The 23,162-nt window shown below is 45.4% G+C and overlaps 2 protein-coding genes across 12 annotated transcripts; both read left to right on the forward strand.

Annotated features, from left to right (window-relative positions):
• Window positions 1-67: 67 nt before the first annotated feature.
• Window positions 68-4,673, forward strand: TMEM231 (transmembrane protein 231). Its single transcript, XM_009477443.2, has 7 exons — window positions 68-278; window positions 368-537; window positions 1,422-1,550; window positions 2,906-3,049; window positions 3,277-3,358; window positions 3,492-3,597; window positions 4,484-4,673. The coding sequence occupies exons 1-7, from the start codon at window positions 137-139 to the stop codon at window positions 4,671-4,673; spliced, it is 963 nt and encodes a 320-aa protein (XP_009475718.2). The 5' UTR covers window positions 68-136.
• Window positions 4,630-21,846, forward strand: LOC104023546 (carbohydrate sulfotransferase 6). 11 transcript variants are annotated; one of them, XM_087740480.1, is made up of 3 exons: window positions 7,983-8,162; window positions 8,219-8,225; window positions 17,706-21,846. In XM_087740480.1, exons 1-3 carry the CDS (start codon window positions 8,021-8,023, stop codon window positions 18,913-18,915), a joined length of 1,359 nt encoding a protein of 452 aa, XP_087596606.1. In that variant the 5' UTR covers window positions 7,983-8,020; the 3' UTR covers window positions 18,916-21,846. The 11 variants fall into 11 exon arrangements, with proteins under 11 accessions (XP_087596596.1, XP_087596601.1, XP_087596600.1 ...); XM_087740470.1 differs by lacking the exons at window positions 7,983-8,162; window positions 8,219-8,225 and adding an exon at window positions 4,630-4,768; XM_087740475.1 differs by lacking the exons at window positions 7,983-8,162; window positions 8,219-8,225 and adding an exon at window positions 6,301-6,386.
• Window positions 21,847-23,162: the final 1,316 nt, after the last annotated feature.

Raw genomic sequence — 23,162 nt, forward strand, 5'->3', positions numbered from 1 at the left:
TGCAGCGGTACGCGCTCATTGGCTGGCGCGCCCGTTCCCCCTCGGCGCCCCGGCGCGCTGATAGGCGCGGCGCCCCGTCAGTTTGGCGCCCCGCCGTTGCCAGGACGCGGGCGCGGGCTGGGGCGGGCGGCTGGCGATGGCGGGCGTGGAGCTGTTCTCGCATCCCGCGCTCCACACGCGCTACCGGGCCGGGCTCTGCTCCGCCGCGGCGCTGGCGCTGCTGCTCATCACCGTGCTCACCTACGTGCCGCCGCTGCTGGTGGCCTACCGGAGCCACGGTGAGCGCCGCTCGGCCCCGGCGGCCCGGGCCGGCCCCCGCGGCCCGGCGCGGCGCGGACCTGAGGCCTCGCTCTGTCTCTGCCCGCAGGTTTCTGGCTGAAGCAGAGCACGTACCTGGAGCAGCCCACTGTGCGGTTCCGGTACGAGGTGCTCTTCGTGGCCACCATCGGGCCCGGCCCGGGCAGCTTCTTGGCGTGGAGCACGTTCCCAGCGTTCAACAGGCTGCAGGAGGACCGGCTGCGAGTCCCGCTCCTGTCGGTAGGCCTGCCCGGGGCGGGCCCGGCCGCGGCGGTGGGAAGCGGGGCTGGAGAGCGGGCCCAGGGGCTGAGCGCTGGCAGCGCCTGCGAGCAGGCCGCCTGTCGTGCACCGCTGCCTTCACGGAGCAGCAGCCTCATGTGTAACCTCGTGCCTTGCAGCAAAATTCGCCTGGGACATGTGATTTTTAACCAGTCCAGTTTTACTCCCTCTCAGTGTCATGGAATCATTTAGGTTGGAAAAGACCCTTAAGATCATCAAGTCCAACCATTATCCTAACACTACCAAGTCCACAACTAAACCGCGTCCCTAGGCACCACTGGTGGTTTGCTTCTGCTGGGATTCAACAGCGGCAGTTATTTTTCTGCGTTACCTCTGTTATGAGTCCTGTTATGCTTGCAAATAGCTGAAGTACTGGGCATTTGTGGCACAGAAGTGTAGCAAGCCTTGGCTCGCAACCAGGAATTGGCATACAGAGGCCATTAATAGGCAGGCTGCAATGGCAAGAGGCAAAGCCTGACCATCAGTCACCCATTTGTGCAGGCTGTGACAGAAGATCCGGCACTAAGGCATGCTTCGTAGCGTGCAGGGGAGATGGTTGGAATGGCATGGGGCAGAAGAGACCTTGAATAGTCTGATGAGCTTTCCCTCCCTAGGGGGCATATGAGACATTGTATAACAGAGGAAAATCGCAGGCTTCTTGCTTGTCTCTAGTCCTGTGTCTATACAGTCGAGCAGCTTTTTATTGCTTTCCTACTATGCAGTTTATTTGCTTCCTTAGTATGTGCATGCTGCAGTTGTGGAGATCCCCTGGGGTTTTACCTTTTTTTGCTTTTCTTTCTAACAGAAGTTCCCATCTTTAAAAAAAAAAAATCTTATTCTTTTAGACTAGAGAAGAAGACAAAAATCAAGATGGCAAAATGGATCAGTTGCATTTTAAATTGGAGCTTCCGCTACAACCTACAGAGCATGTAGTTGGTGTTCAGCTGATTCTACTCTTCTCCTACCAGCTTTATGTGAGCTTTTTTGGTTTTATTTCTTGTGACATATAGACGCAGTGTAATATTCCAGTAGTGGTTATGCAAAGGATGAAAGAACCTTTCCACATTTGAAATTCCTATCTAAAAGATTTATTTTACTAACAAATATTTAATTGTCTCCTCCTCTGCTGGGTCATTCCTAGTCTAGCTCTGTTGCATATTTTGATATGTTTCGTTAGATTTTTTTTTTTTAAGCTGTGTATTTTCTTGGGCTGTAGTGCAGCATAGAGGACAGAGATGCACAACAGTGGATATCAGTTGGGTGGCATCAGGAAATAACTGAGAATCTTGCAGTAGGCAGAAGGATGTGCATTCTTACATACTGCTGTGTCTTGACATAACCAGTTAGTTCTCTGAGGTGGAGGGGCAGGCTGTTGCAGCAGCCTAAAACTCCATAGATTTTGCTTACTTAACAGCCCTTGAAGCAATGGTAATCATCTGCCAGGATCTTCTGTATCTTCTAACTGGGAGGGGGAAGGTGTTATAGGGAGACAGGAAAATAAAATTCTGCTGCCATTGTATCTCAAGTGGCAGTGCAATTAATACCTAAAGCAGTGAGTAAAACACTAGTGCACAGAGAATCCACAGATGCATCTGAAAGGAACAATAGTATAGTGCTGTGCTGGGTGCAGCCACACAGACAAGAAGTTATTTTACTAGGGAGATTAGGCTTAGTTTATCGAAGAGACTCTTGCTGATTGCAGATGGACAAGCTTAGCAAGCATAGCTGTGTCATGTAGAAAACAAACCTATGAGGCCTGGAGTAAAGGACCGACAGTCCTAAATTTGTGCTGAAGTATTAGATCAGTGATCAGTATCACAGAGAGTTCCAATATTGACAACAACTTTGTTTTACAGTAAATGTGTAACTTCTCCTTCAGCTTGAGTGGTCGATAAGGGCTAAGGAACTTCCTTGCTTGGTCCTTATTGCAGAGCAGGAGTCCTTAGCTGGCTTTGACTGCTGAGTATTTTAAAGTGTGTCTCCAATGAATGTGTTTAGTCATCCTGCTGCTTTTCACACGTTACGGCAAGTCAAATCTTTCTGTCATTAGCCACAGACTGTTGCACTTCACTGAATTTCCTGTGGAACTTTGGTTTATAAAGTTAGTTAACTAACAACTAAGGTAGTTCACTTAAAAACAAACAAACAAACAAAAAGTAATTTATATTTCTTAGTTGGTGTTCCTTTGTTTAGACTAATGTGACGATCTGAATCTTGGGAGTCAGAAAAAAATCAAATCCATGCAGAAAATCTGTAGAAACAAAGAGGTAGAAAAGTATGTTGTATTCCCCCCCGCCCAAATTCTCTTTTCTCATGTTCACCATTTCAGAGAATGTCAACACTTGTGATGCAGAGCATGGCTTTTCTTCAGTTTTTTTCTCCTGTGCCAGGGTCTCAGCTCTATATGAATGGAGACCTGAAATTGAACCAGAGGCAATTACTTAACCATTGTGGACTGGATACCAGATACAATGTGAGGAAACTTTTTTTTTTTCTTCCCCATCAATTTCCCCCCCTCTTCATCCTCCTAGTACCATGGGTGACACCCTCATTATTTCTACTCCTGCACAGAGTGGGCCCTAGAGCCCCTGTTGTTTATGTGCATTCCTTCAAGGGCGTGGTTACTTTGCGTAAGAAACTCAGTAGAATTACTTTCTTGAAGAGCGTACAGATAATGCAAGTACCTCCTTGTTGTAACAGGTGTCTGTGGTCAATGGCACAAGTCCTTTTGCGAGTGACTATGATCTAACAAACATCATTGCAGCATATTGGGATAGAAATGGTAAGCCTGAATGTATAGCTGCAAATTACAGGACAGCAGTAGTTAGCATATTGGCAGCTGTTCTGTGAGGCTTTGAGTTCTGTATTAAGACTGAAAAGCCCCTTAACCTGGATGTTTCCTTTCCCCATTTTAGTGACAACAGTCTTTTCGGATCCCAACCCTGTTTGGGTGACTGGAAGAGCAGCAGATACACCATTTATCATTAACGCCACCATTCATTATCCAGTGGAAGTTATCTTATATCCTTTGAAAACTGCGTAAACTGTGACATAACTGGGTTGCATTATTTGGGCTTCCACATATAGGCCAAATGAAAACTGTTTTCTTCTAGACTCGTTGCTAAACTTCTCCTTTGTTAGCTAAGCAAATGCTATAGTTCTGGAGTTAGCTGAATACCTATTTGCCCGCTCCTCCAGGTGGTTCTGCTTGCATAACCACTTTTTGCCTTTCTCTACTGGAAACCTGTGTTGCTTTTCAGCCTTACTAAACTGGCCTTGAAGGCAGTTTCTTAGCTATTCACAGTGAATATCCTTGGTAAGTCTTGCTTTGCTCCTGCAGCACCTGCTGTCCTGGTCTGTCATGGATGCTACTAGCAAAGCATGATACTGTGTTCTGTGACCTAAGGCAAATCATTAGAAATCTGTATGCAAGGTAAGCTCACCAAATAGTAACCCCCACAGTGGATGTGGCAAGTCTGTTACATGCACAGACAGACCTGAAATTTTTTTTTTCTGCAAAATAATTCTTCGTTCATTATGTTCTGTACTCACTTTCTCAGACAAGAACAAGCCCATGTTTAAAAGAATCTGTATGGAGCACATTTCTTATGAGGTTTGTTTACCTGCCTGAGTATTACCAATAACTACTTTCTGGTGAGTCAGGGACGAAATAGGCACTTTCTACAGAATTGGTTTAAATGTCTTGTAGGACAGACATTCTCTGCAGCTTCTGTTACATACTACGGTAAAAGGCTTTTAGGGGTTTCCATGGCTCAAAGGCTTTGTATTTGCCACACAAACTGATGTCTGATGAGTTTTGTGCCTTTCCACCTCTGAGTTCCTTTGTTTAGTTATTGCAGTGGTAGTGTCAGAAGCTTCTTCATTAATGCTCCTTGACTCTCTTTAAATATCAGCCAGGATTTTGGGAAATTATTAAATTTGCCTGGATCCAGTATGTCAGCATTCTCCTTATCTTTCTTTGGGTCTTTGGTAGGATTAAAATGTTTGTGTTCCAGAATCAGGTGTTGACTACAACTCCAATATCACCAGTTCTGCCAGTGTCTCCAGTACTGTCCTACAAACAGCACCAGTCCTGAGGAGATGCCTGAGAACGCTTTAAAGAAATGCAGCTCAAAAATAGATACCTGCTTTTATTCTCTATACATTTTTTACTTCAGAAGATCAGAACTTTGTAAGTATTTTCCAAGTATGTTCTGTTCATGCTTCCTTTTTAAAATACATGTTCATTCATCTGTTTCTCTGGGAACACTGCTTTGGGACTGAAAATTTTAATATTTTTGGCAGTTAAAGAGGAACCTAGTTATTTTTTTCCAGCCAGAACATGCTGCAAAAAACAGTAAAAAGCAATAAGACTGCTTTTGCATTATCTTAATTTTGCTAAACCTTGAAGACTGAAAATAATATGCTAACAGTAACAACATAAGCCATTTTTACTGTCTCATAAATTAATTCACTGCTGAATTAGAGTTCTGTCAAGAGCTATTTGTACCAACATTTCTGTGCACTATGAAAGGAAAAAATATAAGGAATGTAAAAAAAATGTACAGATGAGTTAGTGTCAGAGCCACACTTCTGTAACTGAGGCTATACGTGCTCACTGATGTAGCTATTAAATTGGATGATGGATAAATTCAAGGTTGATGTGAGAAACTGGGTTGTGGGTGATAGTGTCTGCAAGGTTTGCACAATCATTTACTATTGGCATTATTTCCGTAGCACTAGACCATCAATTGTGATTGGGAATAGTAAGACAGAGAAGCCTGGTATGTATTTAAGGAAAACTAGCAAAAAAAACTACCAGAGAAGCTTCAGAGTTCCAAAGCAAGTGAATGGTGACTTTCAGAACTTAAATGATAACTTAGAACAGATAAAAATTAAATCAATTATAATCACCTGGTGAGCACTGAAAAACTATGTCCCTCATTCTTGATGGGTGGGGTGGTGGTAGGGAAGATTATTTAATTTTCTTTTCTCTTTCTGGGCTTAGTTTTTATGCCGGACAAGCTTAAAAGGGAAAACGACAAAATTTCCATTATGTTTTCAGTTTTGTAGTTAAGATTTAATTCTAGCAAAGCAGTGTTATGGCAGGAGAGAGTCTAAAACAATTCTAGATGCTAGCTAACAAAATTCTGAGTGTCTTTGGTTCTCTTGAACTCTTAAGACGTGGTGCAGCTGTGAAATGTGAAAGAGCAACTTGTACAGCAGCACCCCATCTTTTGACCATTGTCCTCTATAATTCAGCATCCTGGAAGTTTGGAGACCTGCCTATTCCTTTTTCTTTTCTCCTTCTCAAAATGGCCAGCTTCTTTTTGAACTTCTGTTAAAGCTTATTTTAAACTTTGTAATCGTGCAGCTTGCATTTCTCCCAGCTTTTATGTGCTGGATGGAATCAAGCCTATTCTTCAATGCAAGTGAAACGTTAATGTGGGGAGCCGTGTCTTGGTTATTCAACACACTTCTGTGCTTGTGAAACTTACGTACTGACATGTGAATTGTAAATTATTGCAAGGGACATTTGCTTTATATACATATTTATTTTTTGGTTTGAAACCTCCAGTTTGATCTTTGAAGTCTGTACCTGGCAGCCTAGGACTATTGATAATTGGCTTCGTGTCAGTGCAGAGCATCAGAGCAACTGTCTACTGCTTTTTAATGTTTTTCTAGGCACTACGCAGGACGAACAAAGGGGCCTGTGAGCTTGTTTCCCCAGTATCTCAAGCTGGTGTCCATCTGGTCTGCTGTAGTCCAGCTCTTCTCCCTTGCAGTGGTGATAGCGCTTGTGTGACTGCGTGAGTTAATTCAGGGAATTCATTATGGTGAAAATGATCTTTACCAAATATACTCACTTTTTCAGACAAGTCAGTTCCCTGAATGAACTTGGTATGTGTCTGCGCAAGCATCAGGGTAGGCATAAGCAAGGGACAGAAATCTCTGGAGAGACCAGAGCGCCCCGTTGTAAGGGTTTGAGCTGTTGTACTCCCACAAAAGTGGAAGGTGTAACAGCCCTCCAAGCTGAACAGAAGTGTGTTTGAGGTAGGAACTGGAACGTGAAAGAGGATAATGGCGGAAAACAACAATACTACCGGGGGACTCCATTATCCCTGTCTCACTTTTCTCTCCTATTATTTCTCTCCTATCTTATCCTTCCACGTTAAGTCATGACAAGTGGCGCTGCTCGGAGCAACAGTTCAGTGAATGCATATGAGAGAAGAAATGGTGAATAGGTCTGGTTCAGGAAACAGAGAGAAGAATATCCTTATGTTCTGTTTTCCTTTGGAAGGGGAAAGCTAGAAAAAACCCTCTACAGTAATTTAAGAGGGGAACTATTTACGTTAAAAGGAGGAAGTCAGAAAGAGTTAATTGCTTGCAGGTGGCATGTAACTGTTTAGTATGACCTGAAGCAATCCCTCCTTTTCCTTCTTTTGAAGGAGGTGTGTTTCACAACTGGGACTAGTAAGTGAATGCAGTGTAAAAGGAGCAGGAAAGGCAGATGTGACTAAAGCAGGGGAAAAAAAAAAAACCTGTTTGTGATAATTCTGCTGTCGTAACTTCCTGGATCATTTTTATACTCAGTTCTTGATTTGTAGTTCTGACTCCTTTCTCAAGCTTGGAGAGGCATTCCACTTCTGTAAGTAACCAAGCAATAGGAAAAAGGTAGGTAAGATTTTATGGCTGTAGCAATAAGCTGAAGTACAAAGAAAAAATATACCTGAGAATCCACTGCAACTAGCATTAAAGGAGCTTTAGGAAGGAGGAGTCTTTCTCAGAAGGCTCCCTGTAAGGACTCTTCTTTTAGCTTGCTAAGCAACAGAAAATAAACAGACAAATAAAAATACCACTGCAATCCACTGCAGTGCTACTACACAGATTTCTGTGTACACGTATGCCAGAGGGCAACGTAAGTGCTGCTCATTGAGGAAGGACACAGAGGCATGTCAGGATTAGTCAGATTTCTGTAAGTGGCTCTGCAAGAGGAAAAGGTAAGCGGCTGGTTAGGAGTCCCGTGCGTACATACGAGCGGGAGCGTGGACGAGTAAGAGCCACGCTCCACGAGTTTTTTAAGCGGTGATGCTGGGATGAAAGAAACCACCGCGGCTTGTTTCCTGGCTGGCCCAGCAGCCCGGGGGCAGGGCCGTCGGCGCTCCTGGCGCGAGGCGGGCAGGCTGCGGCTGCGGGGGGCCGGGGGCGACCCGGAGCAAGGCGGCGCTTGGGGCCGGCGGGCCCGGGGCGCTGGCGAGCGCCGCGGCGGAGGGGAGAGGCAGCGGCTCCGGTGAGGCGGCGGGACCCTGCGGGCGGGGCGGCGCCCGGCCGCGGGCCGGCGTTTGGCGGCGGCGCTCGCTGGAGCGGCCCGGTGCCGTGCTGGGGCGGGCGGGGCGGGGCGGGAGGTCGGGCCGCCTCTGCTAGGCTGCGCCTCTGCCCGAGGATGCTCCGGGTGCGGGGCGGATCGGCTCCTTCCCGGGCTCCTCCCGCTGCCCCGGCGCCTCGGCCACGTCTGAAAGCGGCTCATTGTCTCTATGGGCAGCTCGGATCCGCGGCGGTGCCGGGAGGCGGCGGGAAGGTAACGGGCAGGCCGGTCGGGGGGGAGGCGGGGTCCCACAGGGCTCCCGTCCCGCTCGGCGAGCCGGGCGGTCGCAGGCCTTGCGCTGCGTCTCGGGGGTGGCGTTGAGCCGTCGGCAGGCGCCGCTGCCCGCGCCGCTGGAGCGGCGGCCGTACCCGGGGCGGCGGGGCCGATGTCGCACGGGCCCGGGCCGGGCGTTGCCTGAGGTGAGGTCCGTTGTTGACAGAGGTAAAGTTGTTGAAAATCAGTCTTTTTTCCCCTCCCCCCCCCCCCCCCCCCCCCCCCAAGAACATGGCTGATTCGGGTTAAGGTGGTGGCGTTAGATGGTGAAACCAGGTGCTGTGGAGAACATTCCCCGTCATTCCGGGAAACCCCTTCCCATTTGGTTGGACTCGATGATCTTAAGGGTCTTTCCCAACCTTGACGATTCTATGCTTCTATGATTTTCTGCTGTGCCCAGCCTCTGTTTCTGGGTGAAAGTGACGTACGGGACCAAAGCGGTGGTCGTTATGCCTTAGTGGCGGCGGTGGCTTCAGCGGGGCGCGCAGGGCACACCTCGGCCCCTTCGCCCTCGGACTGTTGGCGTTTGAGGCCGCCGTCGTGCGGGTGCAGGCAAAGTCTCAAATAAGCAAATAGCATTCAGTCGCTGCGAGTCTCTCTGTCACCCCAGTTTTGCCATCCTTAAAACCAGTAAAAATTCCTACAAAAATGGCAACTGACCAGACCTCATTTCTTGAACGCCGGTAATTCTAGTAGCTGAAAACACTTGGTGATCCTCAGCTGCATTGCATGGAGGAATTGGTGTTGTGGGGCTGTGCCTCGACACTGCCATTTGTTTGGGCTGGACAGCTTTATCTAACTCCAACCAATATAAAGAAAAAAAAAGTCCAGTACCTTTTTTTAAATCATTTTTATGGTCGTATCATGAAATCTACAGTATGTTTCATTGTATTATAAAGTATTTAAACCTGATTATTACCTGGAAGCGACTCTTCCAATCTCATTTTCCACTAGATTGTAAAAGGAAGTACGTTCTCAAAAGCTAAATTAACACTATCAGCTGAAATGCTAATACGTCAGAATTAAAAATGTCTCATTACAGTATATTTACTGTACTTTTATTATTTCTGTTGCAGTTTCACTGTTGTATTAAAAAAATAGGCTTATTGATTCTTTCAGCTATTTAGGAATGATCAGCTATCGGAAAGACTTTTAATTCTTTTTGAAGTACCAGTGGTTATAGAAGGCACCCTCCAAACTAACTTTTTCTTTCCCCATTCCAAGACCGTTCTGCATGTTGTTGGCGATACAGTAAGCTTTTACCTTGTGAAGATGTGTCATTGCTAGCTGTGGAAGAACACTGGAAAGTGACGTTTTGTCAGCTGGGTGATTTATAGCAAGAATTACTAATAACGTTGTTGTGCATTTTTCTTGGACCAGCTTTGTCACGTTCCTGCGTTTCACTTTTTTGAGCAGCAAACTATGTTTATAATGTTGGCTCATAGAAGCCATTCTGGTAGTGGTTGTGTTGGTGCAGTGTCTTATAGATGAAGTATGCAGTGAGTAAACTTCTCCATAAGGTATAGTAGACTTCAGGTGATCTTTGCTCTGTTTATCATGCCACACACAAACGTTTTCTTATTAATTCTTTAAAAGTATGATGATATTTACCATTATGATTTTTTTCAGTCAGTACCGAGGTGTTTTGGTGAATTGTAAGTAATGATACTTATACTCAGCTCATATGATTGCTCTTAGTGTATGACAAGCATACAGGACAAAATAATTTTTGGCTAGCAAAAGGCTGAGCACATAATATAGCATTAGGTATTAATTTTTCAGTGGAATAAATCAATCTGGGAAATTAATTGAATGTGTATGTTGCATTTAGTGGAAGTTGAAGTAATTTCTGTGTAATCTATAACGACTTTGGCTTTGAAAGTGCTGCATAAACTGTTTTAAATGAAAGTGTGCTGGGAATTTTCTCAGACACAAGATGGCTGGGAAAGACTTTGACAAAGGCAGCTGACATTCAGTTGCTCAGAAGTCCTTTTAGGGGAGCGGGTACCTGTAATTCTTCTCTCCATTGCTTTCAGTTCTTTGCTTTATTCCGGCCAAATTTTTCAGGCTTCCCGTAACAGACCCAGACATCTTTGTTCTGAGGAAGTCTTTCATCCTAGCCTTTTGCCCCAAGCTCAAAGAGAGCCCATGTTTCTTTACAGCTCTAATGTGAGGCACTCTCTTTCTGTCTTTTCTACAGTCCTAGTATTCCTCCCCCCCCCCCCCCCCCAAGAGCAGTGTAATAGGAGGGTCCTTTTGGTTTTTTTTCCTTTTTTGTAGCTATAAAGTTAATTTTTGTTAATTTACTATGTCTCTTCAGGTTGAATTCTGTACTGAAAGTAAGTTCACTGAGCAATTGTGCTCGTTTCAGTGCTAACCTGCAAAGATTTGATTACTCGATTCCAACATTGCTTGTCTTTACGTGACAAACAAAAGTCCCTGAAAGCAAGAGCTGAATGATCATCCACTGCACAATTTATTTCTTTCCTCCTCCATTCTTTTCTACCATTCTGGGTCTGAGAAGTGCTCTGTTTAGAAAACAAGCTTTCTGGGATCAATACTACTGCTCGCTGTATTTTCACCCCGCCTGGTAAAACGGGGTAGCTGTCTGTAATGTATCTAGTCTCTCGGCAAGCAATGGCAGATGCTAGTGGCACTGCAGCTCAGCATGCTATCAAAGCCAGTTTAAGCGATGAAGAAAATGATTGCTCTGTTGTCCGGTTTGTATAATTAATCTCCTTTGCACAGTATGTAAGAATAATTATTCTGGGGCAGACCTGGGGTTCACCTAGTCCAGGATCTTGTTTCCATTAGTAGCCGCTAGCGGACAAGCCCAGTGACAGAGCTTGACTCGGGACTGTCAACTAAACCATACGTGCAGGTGCTTTTCAGATCACATTTTGAACATTTGCATTGGCTTGTGAACAGCTGATTCTGCCTCAATAATTTTTTTTAGAATTAGACTTTTGATTATTCTGCTGTTTGCCAGAGCTCTCCCTGAAGAAACAGTATCGCGAAAGAAGTAGTACTACTGTCACAGAAAAGGAATAACATTGTAACTGTTATTAAAATAATTTATGCTTAGCAGTATTGGTTATGTACAAAAGCAGGTGTTGTGATACCACCAAGCATCGCGATACTTCAGACGTCTCAGCTGAGTGATGCGAAAGGTGTTGGAGCGCTCTGTGCTGCAACTTGATGTCCCTCTCAGTCTGTTTTTCTGCCTCTTGTAGCTCCCTCGCCGCTTCTGGTCAGTCTGATTTCGTGAGTCAATGAGGAGGCGCTTGCTAGCGGGTTTTGTCACTGCGCTGGCAGCTGAAGCGGCAGGAATGCCAGGACATCTGGCCCCTCCGGTGCTGCTCCCTTTCCCCCCACGTTTTTAGTCAGCGGGCCTGCTCTAGGCAGGCCGTGTGGCCCCAGGGAAGCGCTGCTGTGAAGCCAAGGAGGAAGAAAGGAGGCGGGAGCAGGCCCCTTGTCAGCTCTCCTGAGGGGAGCTCGGGAGAGGCAGGTAGTGCCGCCGAGCTGCAGGCGCGGGAGGAGGGCCCCGGCAAAACGAGAGGCGAGGCCGTGCGAAGCAAGTCACAGACTGGCGTTTCACCTGGTAACTGATGACATTTTGGCATCTTGCCTTTCTGTGCGGAGAGAGGGAGCCTGCCTGCAGCACCCGCTGCCGAGGCCTGCCACGGAGTACCCGCAGGACCAGGAGGAGCAGCCTGCATCGCAAGGCCCTGTCCCTCACGACTGAGGCAATGATACCGTGTAACCTATTCAGTCGATTTATAAATATATATATATATGTGTGTGTGTGTGTATATATATATTCAGGAACTCTATGAGAAGGTGATTCTTCAGAGTATTCAAGAGCTGCTTTCTGCCTCATCTAACATTTGTCAAAAATCATGAAAGAGCTTGGCGGGTTAGAAAGTTGCATATTAAAGGAGTGTGAGTTTAACCCAGGGTGAAAGCACCTTAACTTCGGAATGCAACTGCAAATGGTAAAAGGGTATTTATGTGCAAATAGAATTGCACGTGCCCGTTGTGAGAAATGCAGAAATAAAACGCACTCTTTACAGAGAAAATCCAGTGAACTGGATGTGTATTTGGCCTCAGGCACCAGAAACTGCCCGAGATAGTACTCTACACATGCTGCATTTTGTTGTGCAATTATTCATTTCTTTGTGGTGTCTGCATGCCTGTGTGTTCCTTAGAAGCATCCAAACTTTCCCCAAACGGTAGAAGGTGAATCTTAAATACTGAAAATGTGTATCTACTTAGTGCTTTACTTTGATATCACACTTTTTCTTGCAGAGTAGGGAAATACTTTAGCTACAGTAATTTTACATATTATTTGTAGTGCTTATGGTGGGCAGACTAGTTCAGCACAAATTATGGACTAATATTCATGTTGGCTGTTTTTTTGTTGGCACGGTATTGTCTGCAACAGTACTTGGGTGGGAATCGGAGCGAGGAGAGGTCCAAGAGGCAGTCAAGGCAGATGTGAATTTAAAAAAACTGGCTTTTAGTTTGACATCTACGTGTTTTTATTTCTCACTTCCCCACCCCTTGCCAATAAGGTGTAAAGAACAGTTAGTGTTCATGTTTCTGCAAAGTGATATTGATTAGAGCGGAAGATCAGTTATGTGTAGCTGGAGTAGAAACATATTCTTTAAGAAGTATCATTGGATCTCTAAAAGCTATGTAAAAGGTTAGACTGTGAGGAGCTGCAGAGTGCTGTCAGTGTAGAAAATGGCTCATGTTTTGCAGACAAGAAAAGGATTTGAGGTAGTTATGGCTGGATGGATTTCAGGCATAGAATCTGTTTCAGGAAAACTTGAACTAGCAAATGCAACTGCTCTTCCACTTTTGCTTAGATTCTTTCATTGCCTCTGTTTGGCGAAGTGTCAGTGCAGGCTGCTGGATTGCTGATAATCCTCACAGCATAGAGAAACTCGTAGATGCTTCTGGTGACATAATACGCAAAAATTCAGTATTTGAACGAGGCAGATTTTATCTATGGAGAACGGCCATGCTGAATTAAACCAAAGGTTTATCTATCTGCTCTTGTGCCTGCCAGTAGCAAGTAGTGGATTGCTAGGGAAAAAGTTAAACAATCCAGGAAAAGATTTCTCATAGCATACCTCCCAGATGCAGGCATACGTTGGGCCATCTGCAATTTAGGGAATTGCTAAGCTGCTGGCTGTAGCCTCATCTTTGCATTTAATAGTCTTGAGAGGCTCTTCGTCTGTTAATTACTTTCAATTGATGTAATCATTTGCTGAACTCTTGTATACTCTTGCTCCCACGGCATTTTGAGGCAGAGTTTCACATTTTTTATGATGCAGTGTACAAAATGGTTTTGTCACGAGTGATCATTTAATGGAATTCTCCCAATTTTCCTGTTTTGAGCTGTCATGAGAGAGTGTTTTTGCAGTTGCTCTCTCCAGGCCAGTTGTGATTTCCCTGTCCAGGCAGCCTCTCTTCCAGGCTGAGGAGTGATAGTCACTTCAGTATTCCTTTTACAGAAGTTATTGACTGTCCTTGTGCCTGATCTTCACACCTTACTGTATTCTGCTATATTGTCTTGAAGAATTATTGTGGGCAAATTAGCATGCAAAATACGATGCTCTAAAAAAAGTCATTGGTCCCATATAGAGTCAGGACTCATTGGGATCCCAATCAGGAGATCTTGGAGCTATGCCAAGGGCCCAAAAATTCCGTAGTTAACATTTCATGGTTTGGTGCGGTGCCAAGCTATCAGTTTATAGACCAGACTACACCTGTCATTCTCCAGTTCCCTTTAAAGTACAGCTTTAATATTGATTGTGCACCAAAATACAAAAGCCAACTCGCAGTGTATTTGGTCCACAGACACCCTGCCTCCCCCCATCCCACTGCCAAAAATTGGCGGCATATTTGTTTGCTGTCCAGACACAGTTGCCAGAGCAGAAAGGGGAGACTGGGCTACTTTTTCCATGCTTGTCTGCCTGGATGTATTAGTCACGATTTGAAGGAATATATTGACATCTGGGTCTTGTAAAAAGGTATGCTCTTTTTGTGGCTTTGAATTTGCTTATGAACCTGGCCCTGAAAAATAAGGTTATTTATGAGCACTCCGTTATATTTGTTATTTTGTTCCTATCCTCTCAGATAGGAATATGGAAATATACCTACGTATTTTTTTGTCCTATTTTGCTATTTAAAAAAAAACAAAGACATCTTGAAGTGAAAACAATAAAGGTTACTGTATAGAGAAGCTGGTGAAGTATGGGCTGGATGGGCGGATAGTGAGGTGGATTGAAAACTGGCTGAAGGCCAGGCCCACAGGGTGGCAGTCAGTGGAACGAAATCTAGTTGAAGACCAGTAAGTAGCGACGTACCTCAGGGGTCAGTACAAGATCTAGTGCTGTTCAACATCTTCATTAATGATCTGGATGATGGGGAAGAGTGTACCCTCGGCAAGTTTGCTGATGGTAGGAAACTGGGAGGAGTGGCTGATACTGGGAGATCGTATCAATGTTTATAAATACCTGAAGGGAGAGTGACGGGACAAGAGGCGATGGGCACAAATGGAAACACTGGAGGTTCCCTCTGAACATCAGGCAATACTTTTTCACTGTGCGGAGCATTGACGGAGCACTGGCACGGGTTGCCCAGAGAGGTTGTGGAGTCTCCCACCTTGGAGATACTCAGAAGCTGTCTGGACATGGTCCTGGGTAACTGGCTGTAGGTGGCCCTGCTTGATTCCATGAGACGAACCAGGGTTCTTCAATCATTATTTCGAAATGACGAAAGAATTGTAGCGGCTTGATGAGAAAGATGTGGGGTTTTTTTTTTTAGTTTGTTTCACAGAAGTTGTGTGGGTTTATCCCTTTCACTGTTCATTTGTATTTTCTAAGTTTGGCAGTTATCTAGATGCTTCTGTAATGTGAGTAGGCTTGAGAGACCAAGGGAAGGCCTAGCATGACTTCATGTGAAAAATCCATGTAAATGATTTTGTGACGTGATTATGCAGTAGATGGTCAAAAGGTATAATACTGATTAATTTGAAGATCTGCGTGAATGGCTTAAGCTGTGTTCTGTTGACAGCCCCTTCTATGCCTTTTTGTTCCTTACCTTCTTCCAGCTCCAGTGCTGGTCTGTGCTGTGCTGAGTTGTTTCAACGCTAAAGACCTAGGTGAAGAAAAACAAACGGGTAGCTTTGTTCCAGGTTAGCAGGCTGAAACGGCTTGGCAGAGCATCTGGTAAGCATTGGGCTATGCAAGAGAGGCTTAGGGGGGCACGGGTTTCGTCCTAGGAGGTGCTGTTGCAGTCATATGTCACGGATATTTGCGCAGTTGATGAGAATGTGGAACCACTGGAGAAAAGGGCCTTGCCTCAATGGGCAACACGACCACTAAAAACTCTGTGATAACCACAGTTTTAGAGAGGAATGAATGCTGTTGCTAAGTTGCAGAAACATTGTATGGTGAAGTAGGGAACATAATAAAACAGTAAAAAGGCATTTTTAGCTGAATGGGTATAAAGTAGAGCAGATGTAAAGAGTATACAGAACTTTGCATCCAAAGAAGAGCAACAAAGCTGGTGAAGGGTCTAGAGAACAAGTCCTATGAGGAGCGGCTGAGGGAACTGGGGTTGTTTAGCCTGGAGAAAAGGAGGCTCAGGGGAGACATTACTGCCATCTACAACTGCCTGAAAGGAGGCTGTAGCCAGGTGGGGGGCCAGTCTCTTCTCCCAAGTACCAAGTGACAGGACGAGAGGAAATGGCCTCAAGCTGCGCCAGGGGAGGTTTAGGTTGGATATTAGGAAAAATTTCTTCACCGAAAGGGTGGTCAGGCACTGGAACAGGCTGCCCAGGGAAGTGGTTGAGTCCCCATCCCTGGAGGTATTTAAAAGACAGGTAGACGTGGTGCTCGAGGACGTGGTTTAGTGATGGACTTGGCAGTGTCAGGTTTACGGTTGGACTCAATGATCTTAAGGGTCTTTTCCAACCTAAATGATTCTATGATTCTATACCTTTGGAACTTTGGGAAAAAAACTTCTGCAAGCAAGTTAGTACCTTACTCATTTCCCTTACTCCTCTTACAAGATACTGTATGATACCGAAGGTAGATGCTTTTATTGGCTCCTTTTTCCTACTCAGCTCATATTTCTGCTGTTTTTCTTGGCTTACAAACAGAAGTTTAGTAGCAAAATTGTGTTAATTTAAGATAGAATGCATTTCTTTATATCGTGAAGAGACATTTAGGCAGCGGAAGGAGCCAAAACTGCCCATTTCTACTCTCTCTTTCATTTGACCATTTATTTTGGCTTTTGGTACTAATTAATAGTCTCTTTCATGTTTCATCAGGCCAGCACTAAGAACTTAATGCATTTATTATGTCAAATGAGTATGTATCTATATTCGTTAGTCTGCATAGTTTACTTTCAAGAGTCCAGAGTGTGTTGATATATGTACCTTTCACTGTAATGAGAAAAAAAATTGTCTAAATGCAGCTAGATAGCAAATGCTTTCATGTAAAACTCTCAAGATGATCTTCATACACAAGGATTCTTATTTTCCTAATACCATGCCTACCGACATATACTGACTGCTTACAAGTGGAATCTGCAAAAGTGAGAGTACAACGAGGTAGGTGCCAAAAACCTGCAGTAAAAAGTTGTGAGGAGCGCATGTGGCTTGAACTTTGACTTCAAACAGAAGTCCACTTGGGGTCGACATGCCTAAAATTTTCCAGGAGTTACATGCAGATTAATTCTAACTCACAAATGCGTAATTCCTTAAATGCAAACTCAGGATATTCAGTCATGGGGTATATGCATTCCAGCCCGAAGACACACGTCGGCTGCTTTTTCATTTTAACATCTGTTGTCAGATGCAGCTTCAGGTTGAGAGTTTTCACCCATCTCATGCAATTTGGAAAATAGAGGGTTGTGCACAAGCATCAATTGCTGTAGCGGCCTACCGTCACTGCAGGGTACAGCGCTCACGTTAGATAAGAAGATGATTTTTATTTCAGTAGCCACAGTTACTGATGTTCCCATCTACCCTTTTTAAGGAATAGAAGCCCTTGTAATATTAGACTGAAATGGAAATATAGCGGAGTGATTCAGAAAGTTTTTTTTCCCTCAGCAGTATTTACCAGAATTCAAGTTGAGGGCTTTGTGTATTTTGTAGATTCCCCCTCCCCCCCCCCCCCCCCCAGCAGCTGAGCTGCATCAACCCAAGGTTTCCTTCAGCATCAGGCATTTGCTCCAGATTTACTTCTGCTGTGATCTTGCTGTCATGCATTACTTTCTTTCAGTTTTCAACACCTGTCACCTGCAGATGATCATCTCCCAGTGCCACTGATTAAGAAAGCAAATAGTGCCAAATACATACATGCATATTTGAAGAAAGGTTTTACTAATGCAAGAGTTTGTATTGTATAAGTTTTATCATTATTGTGCCACAGCAGCAATGGTTCACCAGCATTTTCCTTCTCTTTTTCAGCTTTCTGTATTGCTTTTCCTCGGTGAGAATGGCAAGGATTCGGATTCCTAGCACAATCGTTATACTTTTTGTTACAATTCAGACGGGATTCTTACTCTTCATGTATGCCCGGTACAGTAGCTTCATGCCTCAGTCTGAGGAGAAGCCATCTCAAGTCCACATCCTCATTCTCTCCTCCTGGCGGTCGGGATCTTCTTTTGTCGGTCAACTTTTCAGCCAGCACCCCAGCGTCTTCTACCTGATGGAGCCTGCATGGCACGTGTGGGTTACGATGTACCAGAACAGTGCCAAGGTCTTGCACATGGCAGTGCGGGACCTAGTCAGGTCGGTCTTTCTGTGTGACATGTCTGTGTTTGATGCTTACATGCCTTGGAAAAGAAACTTATCCGATCTTTTCCAGTGGGCAGTGAGTCGGGCTCTGTGTTCAGCTCCTGCTTGTGACTCCTTTCAACGTACTGACATAACCAGTGAAATGGCATGCAAGACTCTTTGTGGACGGTACCCATTCAGCAAGGTGGAGGAAGCCTGTAAAACTTACAGGCATGTTGTCATCAAGGAGGTTCGGTTCTTTGACTTGAAGGTCCTCTACCCCCTTCTCACTGATCCATCCCTGAATCTCAAAATTATTCACTTGGTCCGTGACCCCAGGGCAGTCGTCAAGTCACGGGAACAATCGGTCAAAGCATTAGCCCGTGACAATGGAATTGTTTTGAGCACCAATGGCACTAAAGTAGAAGACAGCAAATACAAAGTAATGCAAGAGATTTGTAGAAGTCATGTTCAGATTTATGAAACGGCTACTCTGAAACCACCTAATTTCCTTAAAGATCGCTATTTAATGATCCGTTTTGAAGATCTGGTAAGAGATCCATTATCAGAAATCTCAGAAATGTATAAATTTGCAGATCTTAGTTTGACCCCCACGCTCAAAAGCTGGATCTATAATATCACACATGGAGAAGGACCAGGAAAAAAGAAAGAAGCCTTCAAAATCACATCTCGAGATGCAGTTAGTGTTTCACAGGCCTGGAGAAATGTTCTTTCCTTCCAGAAAATTAAGAAAATACAGGAAGTTTGCAAAGGTGCTATAAACATGCTTGGCTATCAGCTGGTGGATTCAGAAGAAGAACAAAGAGATCTGTCATTGGATTTAGTGTTGCCAAGACGACAAAATCAATTCAGTTGGTCATCATTTAATCCAAAGCACTGAGACATTATTTTTGAGAGATCTGGGTGGCGGTGGGGGGAGGGGTAGATGGTTGAGTATTTGTGTACTGTGCAGCATATAGCTAATTTGAAAATCCTTGGCTGATGAGTTTAACTATCTTCCTGTCTGCTGTTTTTCCCTAATGGAAGGAGTTTTTTTCTGAGTTTCTTACACCACAAAAATAAAAAGAGGGCATGAGAAATGCTGTGAGATACTTGTCATTGCAGATTTACAGCTGAGCTGTCCTGTTCTCAGCATTCTTTTAAAAATACAATTTAAGTACTTTCTGTTAAAAGATGAATTGTCGAAGATGTCTTTGTTCATTGATAATAGTTCACTTCTGTTTTCATGCTTTAAATATTTAAGAATCTCAGTTCTTGATTTGTATAAATGGAACAAAGTAGAAACTAAATGCCTTCACTTTCTTCCAGAATTGCTTGATTTTATTTTGCTTTAAAGTTGTTGTGCAGTTGTGTATTTTTTTTTTTTAGACTTCTCTTGATGTTTTTAATTTTAATAGAAAAGTTCTTCAAGAGCTGGGGCAACTGCAGCAGTTCTGTTGTAAAAGGCTTAAGCAGGAACTTCATTTATTGATAGATTTCTTAGTGCTTTCCCTGGAATGGCAAGGTTTGCAATCGGATACTTGAACGTGATGTTGGCATGGAGTGCAAAAAGCAAAAGATGAAGAAACTTTGAGCGGAGTCACCATGGAAATAGCGTGTTAATGCCGCCCCAATCACGTGTTCTAACGCTGCGACACAGAGTAGGCACACACTTGCTCCTGCAGAGCGTTTCATGCCATTATCCTCTCTCTTCAGAGCTACAAGTTGTTGTTAATGAAGATCACTGAGAAATTTAACATGCCTTGGAAATCTGCATATTGATTATACTGCTGTGTGGAAGTGATCAATTCAAACAACTTTGATAGCAGAGATGGACACTTGTGTATGGGGGTTTTGTTTGGTTTTTTGTTTTGGTTTTTTTTAATACAGCACATCTCAGGATGGACAGTACATGTTTGATTGATACCAGATAATCCTGTTAGGGCTAATTGAAGAATGTTGTGCTGTAGCTCACTTAGGATGAGCACAAAAGCTCCTCAGTGCCACTACTGTGATCTGCTGTAGGAGATGGATGCTCCTAGCGCTCCAGATGCGGGGAGGTGGGCCCATTGACGCTGTGTCTCCTTGGGGGGAGGGTCTCTAGGGCCACACCCATAGCTTCTGGGGATTTTCCTAAGTGTTCCCAGAGCTATCGTGGGGCCTGTGGAGTCATATTTTTTTTTCTCTTGGTGGCTTTTCCAGCAACTCTGAGGTTGTGCTGGCATCTCTGGTGCATTCCTCAGTTCTTTGGGGGCCATTTGCTTACTCAGGTTATCTGGGGCTTCTTCCTTGTATCAGGGAATCTGGAACTTTTGGGTGGAAAGGGTATCTGGGCTGTTGTCTGTAGCACAGGTCTTTTGGGTTCCCCAGTGCAAGAGAGGCACAGACACACTGGAGAGAGTCCAGTGAAGGGCCACCCAAGGTTACAGAGGGACTGGAGCACCTCTCACATGAGAAAAGCCTGAGAGAGCTGGGACTATTCATCCTGGAGAGAAGGCGGCGGGGGATGCGGGATATCTTATCGATGTATAGAAATACCTGAAGGGAGGGTGTGAAGGAGATGGAGCCGGGTGCTTTTCAGTGGTGCCCAGTGAGAGGACAAGAGGCAATGGGCACAAACTGAAGCACAGGAGGTTCCCTCTGAACATCAGGAAGACTTTTTCACTCTGCAGGTGATGGAGCACTGGCACAGGTTGCCCAGAGAGGTTGTGGAGTCTCCCACATCGGAGGTATTCAAAAGTTGTCTGAACATGGTCCTGGGCAGCTGGCTGTAGGTGGCCCTGCTTGAGCAGGGAGGGGTTGGACCAGATGACGTACATGAGGTGCCTGCCAACGTCATCCATTCTGCAGTTCTGGAGTCACTACTGTCACATCCAGGGCCCTTAGCTACCACAGGCACGAGAAACTTGCCCCAGGCCTCAAGGGCATCCAGAGTGCCTGCTGCTGTACTCCAGCGACAGTGCTCGTGAAGAAGAGGAGCAGGTAATTTTGCACTTATCAGGGCTTTTAGGGCTCACTGGTCATGTTAGGGCAGTGTGACAGTGTGCTTCCCCCCCCCCCCCGACCTTTATGTCCCGTAACCCTGCTCAAGCAATAACCACCAGTGGTGGTCCTAATGGATGCATCTGGTTGTGATGGCTGCATCAGGCTCAAGGTGGATTTGGGAGACAGATAGCAACACAATAGCCAAGGGCTAATTTGAGCAACGCGCTCACCTAACCACAGTGCTGGTCAATGTCTGACTCTAACCAAATTTGGAAGAAACTAAAATCTGTGGTTGGTATGCAAATATGACTATGAGTCAATTCTCTTACCCCTATGAATAGTGAGCAGCCCGAGCCCTTTGAGCTCTCCTGCATATCAGCAGGCTGCACGACAGGATCTCCCCTTGAGTAGGGATGCCTTTCAAGGTTACGGCTGCTGCAGAGGTCCCTTACTCCTCGATACTGAGAGATCCCTTGCTGCAACAGATCCTCGGTAAGCAACTAATAGCTTGCTAAACTTCGTAAGTTTCGTTAAGATTATATCTTAGATTGATTAGCCGCATATAAACCTTTAAACATAAACTGTTGACCAAGTCTAGGACTAAGTTTGGATCCAGCCGCACCTAGACTCCTCTAAGGGAAGGAATTTAGAACACAAGGGGGTCCTCTCTGAACCTCGTGGCTCAACGGGAGGGTCTCCCTAACAGTTTTGTCTGGCCCTGTCCTCTATGCAGTAAATAATCAAGTGTACCTTGCCATTGAATCTTGTTAAACCACTGTCGCATTTACTGTCAAACTTTGTTAAATTGCTGTTTTATATCAATAAACATATTGCTGCTTCTCTCTTAGGAGTGAAGTTCATCACTCCATCCGTGACAGGCAGGGTTGGGGGGCTTGGAGGGACAGTTTGGGAGGGCATCTGAAATGCCCTTGCAGGGTGGAGTGAGGCAGGAAAGAGGGGGTTAGAGTTGGCGGAGGGGGACGACTGCCCTGGTTGGGGTGCTGTGTGCACGTGGGTGCCAGTATCTCGGCTGCTGTGTGTGGCTGTCAGCGTTGCAGGAGCCATGGGGGTGATGGGCTTTACTACACCTCCCCCAGAAAGCTCTGGCTGACAAAGTTTGCCACAACAGAGACTGCAGCTGTCAGCACCACTGAATGCTGATAATGACAGCCCAGGCCTCACGCTGTACTGTCATTTTCCCTGCTACTTGCAATGGACCTGCAATGGCCTTACAGATCCCAAATATCCCTAAAGCCTGCCCCATACCCCCTAGATGCTGCCCCAAAGCTGCCAGCAGCCCCCAAACCCTTCCTCAAAGCTCCTACTGACCCCCAAACACTCCTCAAAGACCCCCTAAATCACTCTTTCCGTTCCTCTGTCTGTGTCCCTATCCCTCTTTTCTTCTCTTGGTCTCCCCATCCTCTTTCTGGATTCCTGTTCCTCTGTCAAGCTGAAGGTCTGGCATTCTTTTGTGTTTTGTCAGGCCTTTGAGGTGCCAAGGGCTGGTGAGTGCTCAGTGGAAATGATCAGCAGTGAATGGAAGGTGGTGTTGATCTGCCTCATTCAGACTAAGTCTAACACCTCTCCAGAGATTTTTGTTGCTGGGGCCCAGGGCTGTGGATGTGCACTGGGGGAGCACCCGTGGGCCAAGACGCTATAGGGAGGGTACGGTTGATAGTGGGGAAGGTGTCAGGAAGACAGAGATCAGAGTCTCTGAGTACTTGGGTGTTAGGGCAGGTGCCTGTAGTAGGGTAGCCTGGAGCTGCTGTTACCATCTGTCTTCTGCATAGGCTGTTATTGCCTCTTGCTCACCTGTGCCTAGACGGGGCTGTCACGTGGTGCAGCTTGACTCAACTCATGAACGCGATGCCGGCACAAAGCCCAGTTTCCTGTTGGATCCATTTTTATGTAAACAGGTATCTTCCTTGCATCGGCCTCATTCTGCTGCTCTTCCACCTCTCTGCAGCAGCAGCTTGCCCTTGACTCAGGCTTTGGGCACGCTGTTCGAGTCACAGGGCTTTCTAGCAGGGTCTCTCTGATTTGAGCTACTTATGTGTGTTAGGCAGCCTATGGAAGTGAAGCGAAACGTTGCTTCTCACTGTCCTGGCTACAGTCCGTTTCCCATTAGCTTAGTCTCTCTAGTGCTTGGAGCTTTAGAGGCTG

The sequence above is a fragment of the Nipponia nippon genome, unplaced genomic scaffold, assembly GCF_047370975.1.
Source record: "Nipponia nippon isolate SJK-2023a ecotype South Korea unplaced genomic scaffold, ASM4737097v1 scaffold_7, whole genome shotgun sequence".
Classification (NCBI taxonomy): Eukaryota; Metazoa; Chordata; class Aves; order Pelecaniformes; family Threskiornithidae; genus Nipponia; species Nipponia nippon.

What these genes read in the sequence shown, in the direction of transcription:
- TMEM231 (XM_009477443.2), top strand. Translation starts at nt 137, where the DNA reads ATGGCGGGCGTGGAGCTGTTCTCGCATCCCGCGCTCCACACGCGCTAC. An exon ending in GGTGGCCTACCGGAGCCACG is followed by an intron (nt 279 to 367) that starts GTGAGCGCCGCT and finishes CTCTGCCCGCAG; the next exon opens with GTTTCTGGCTGAAGCAGAGC. An exon ending in TGCGAGTCCCGCTCCTGTCG is followed by an intron (nt 538 to 1,421) that starts GTAGGCCTGCCC and finishes TTATTCTTTTAG; the next exon opens with ACTAGAGAAGAAGACAAAAA.
- LOC104023546 (XM_087740469.1), top strand. Translation starts at nt 7,674, where the DNA reads ATGAAAGAAACCACCGCGGCTTGTTTCCTGGCTGGCCCAGCAGCCCGG. An exon ending in GGGGAGAGGCAGCGGCTCCG is followed by an intron (nt 7,868 to 17,705) that starts GTGAGGCGGCGG and finishes TCTCTTTTTCAG; the next exon opens with CTTTCTGTATTGCTTTTCCT.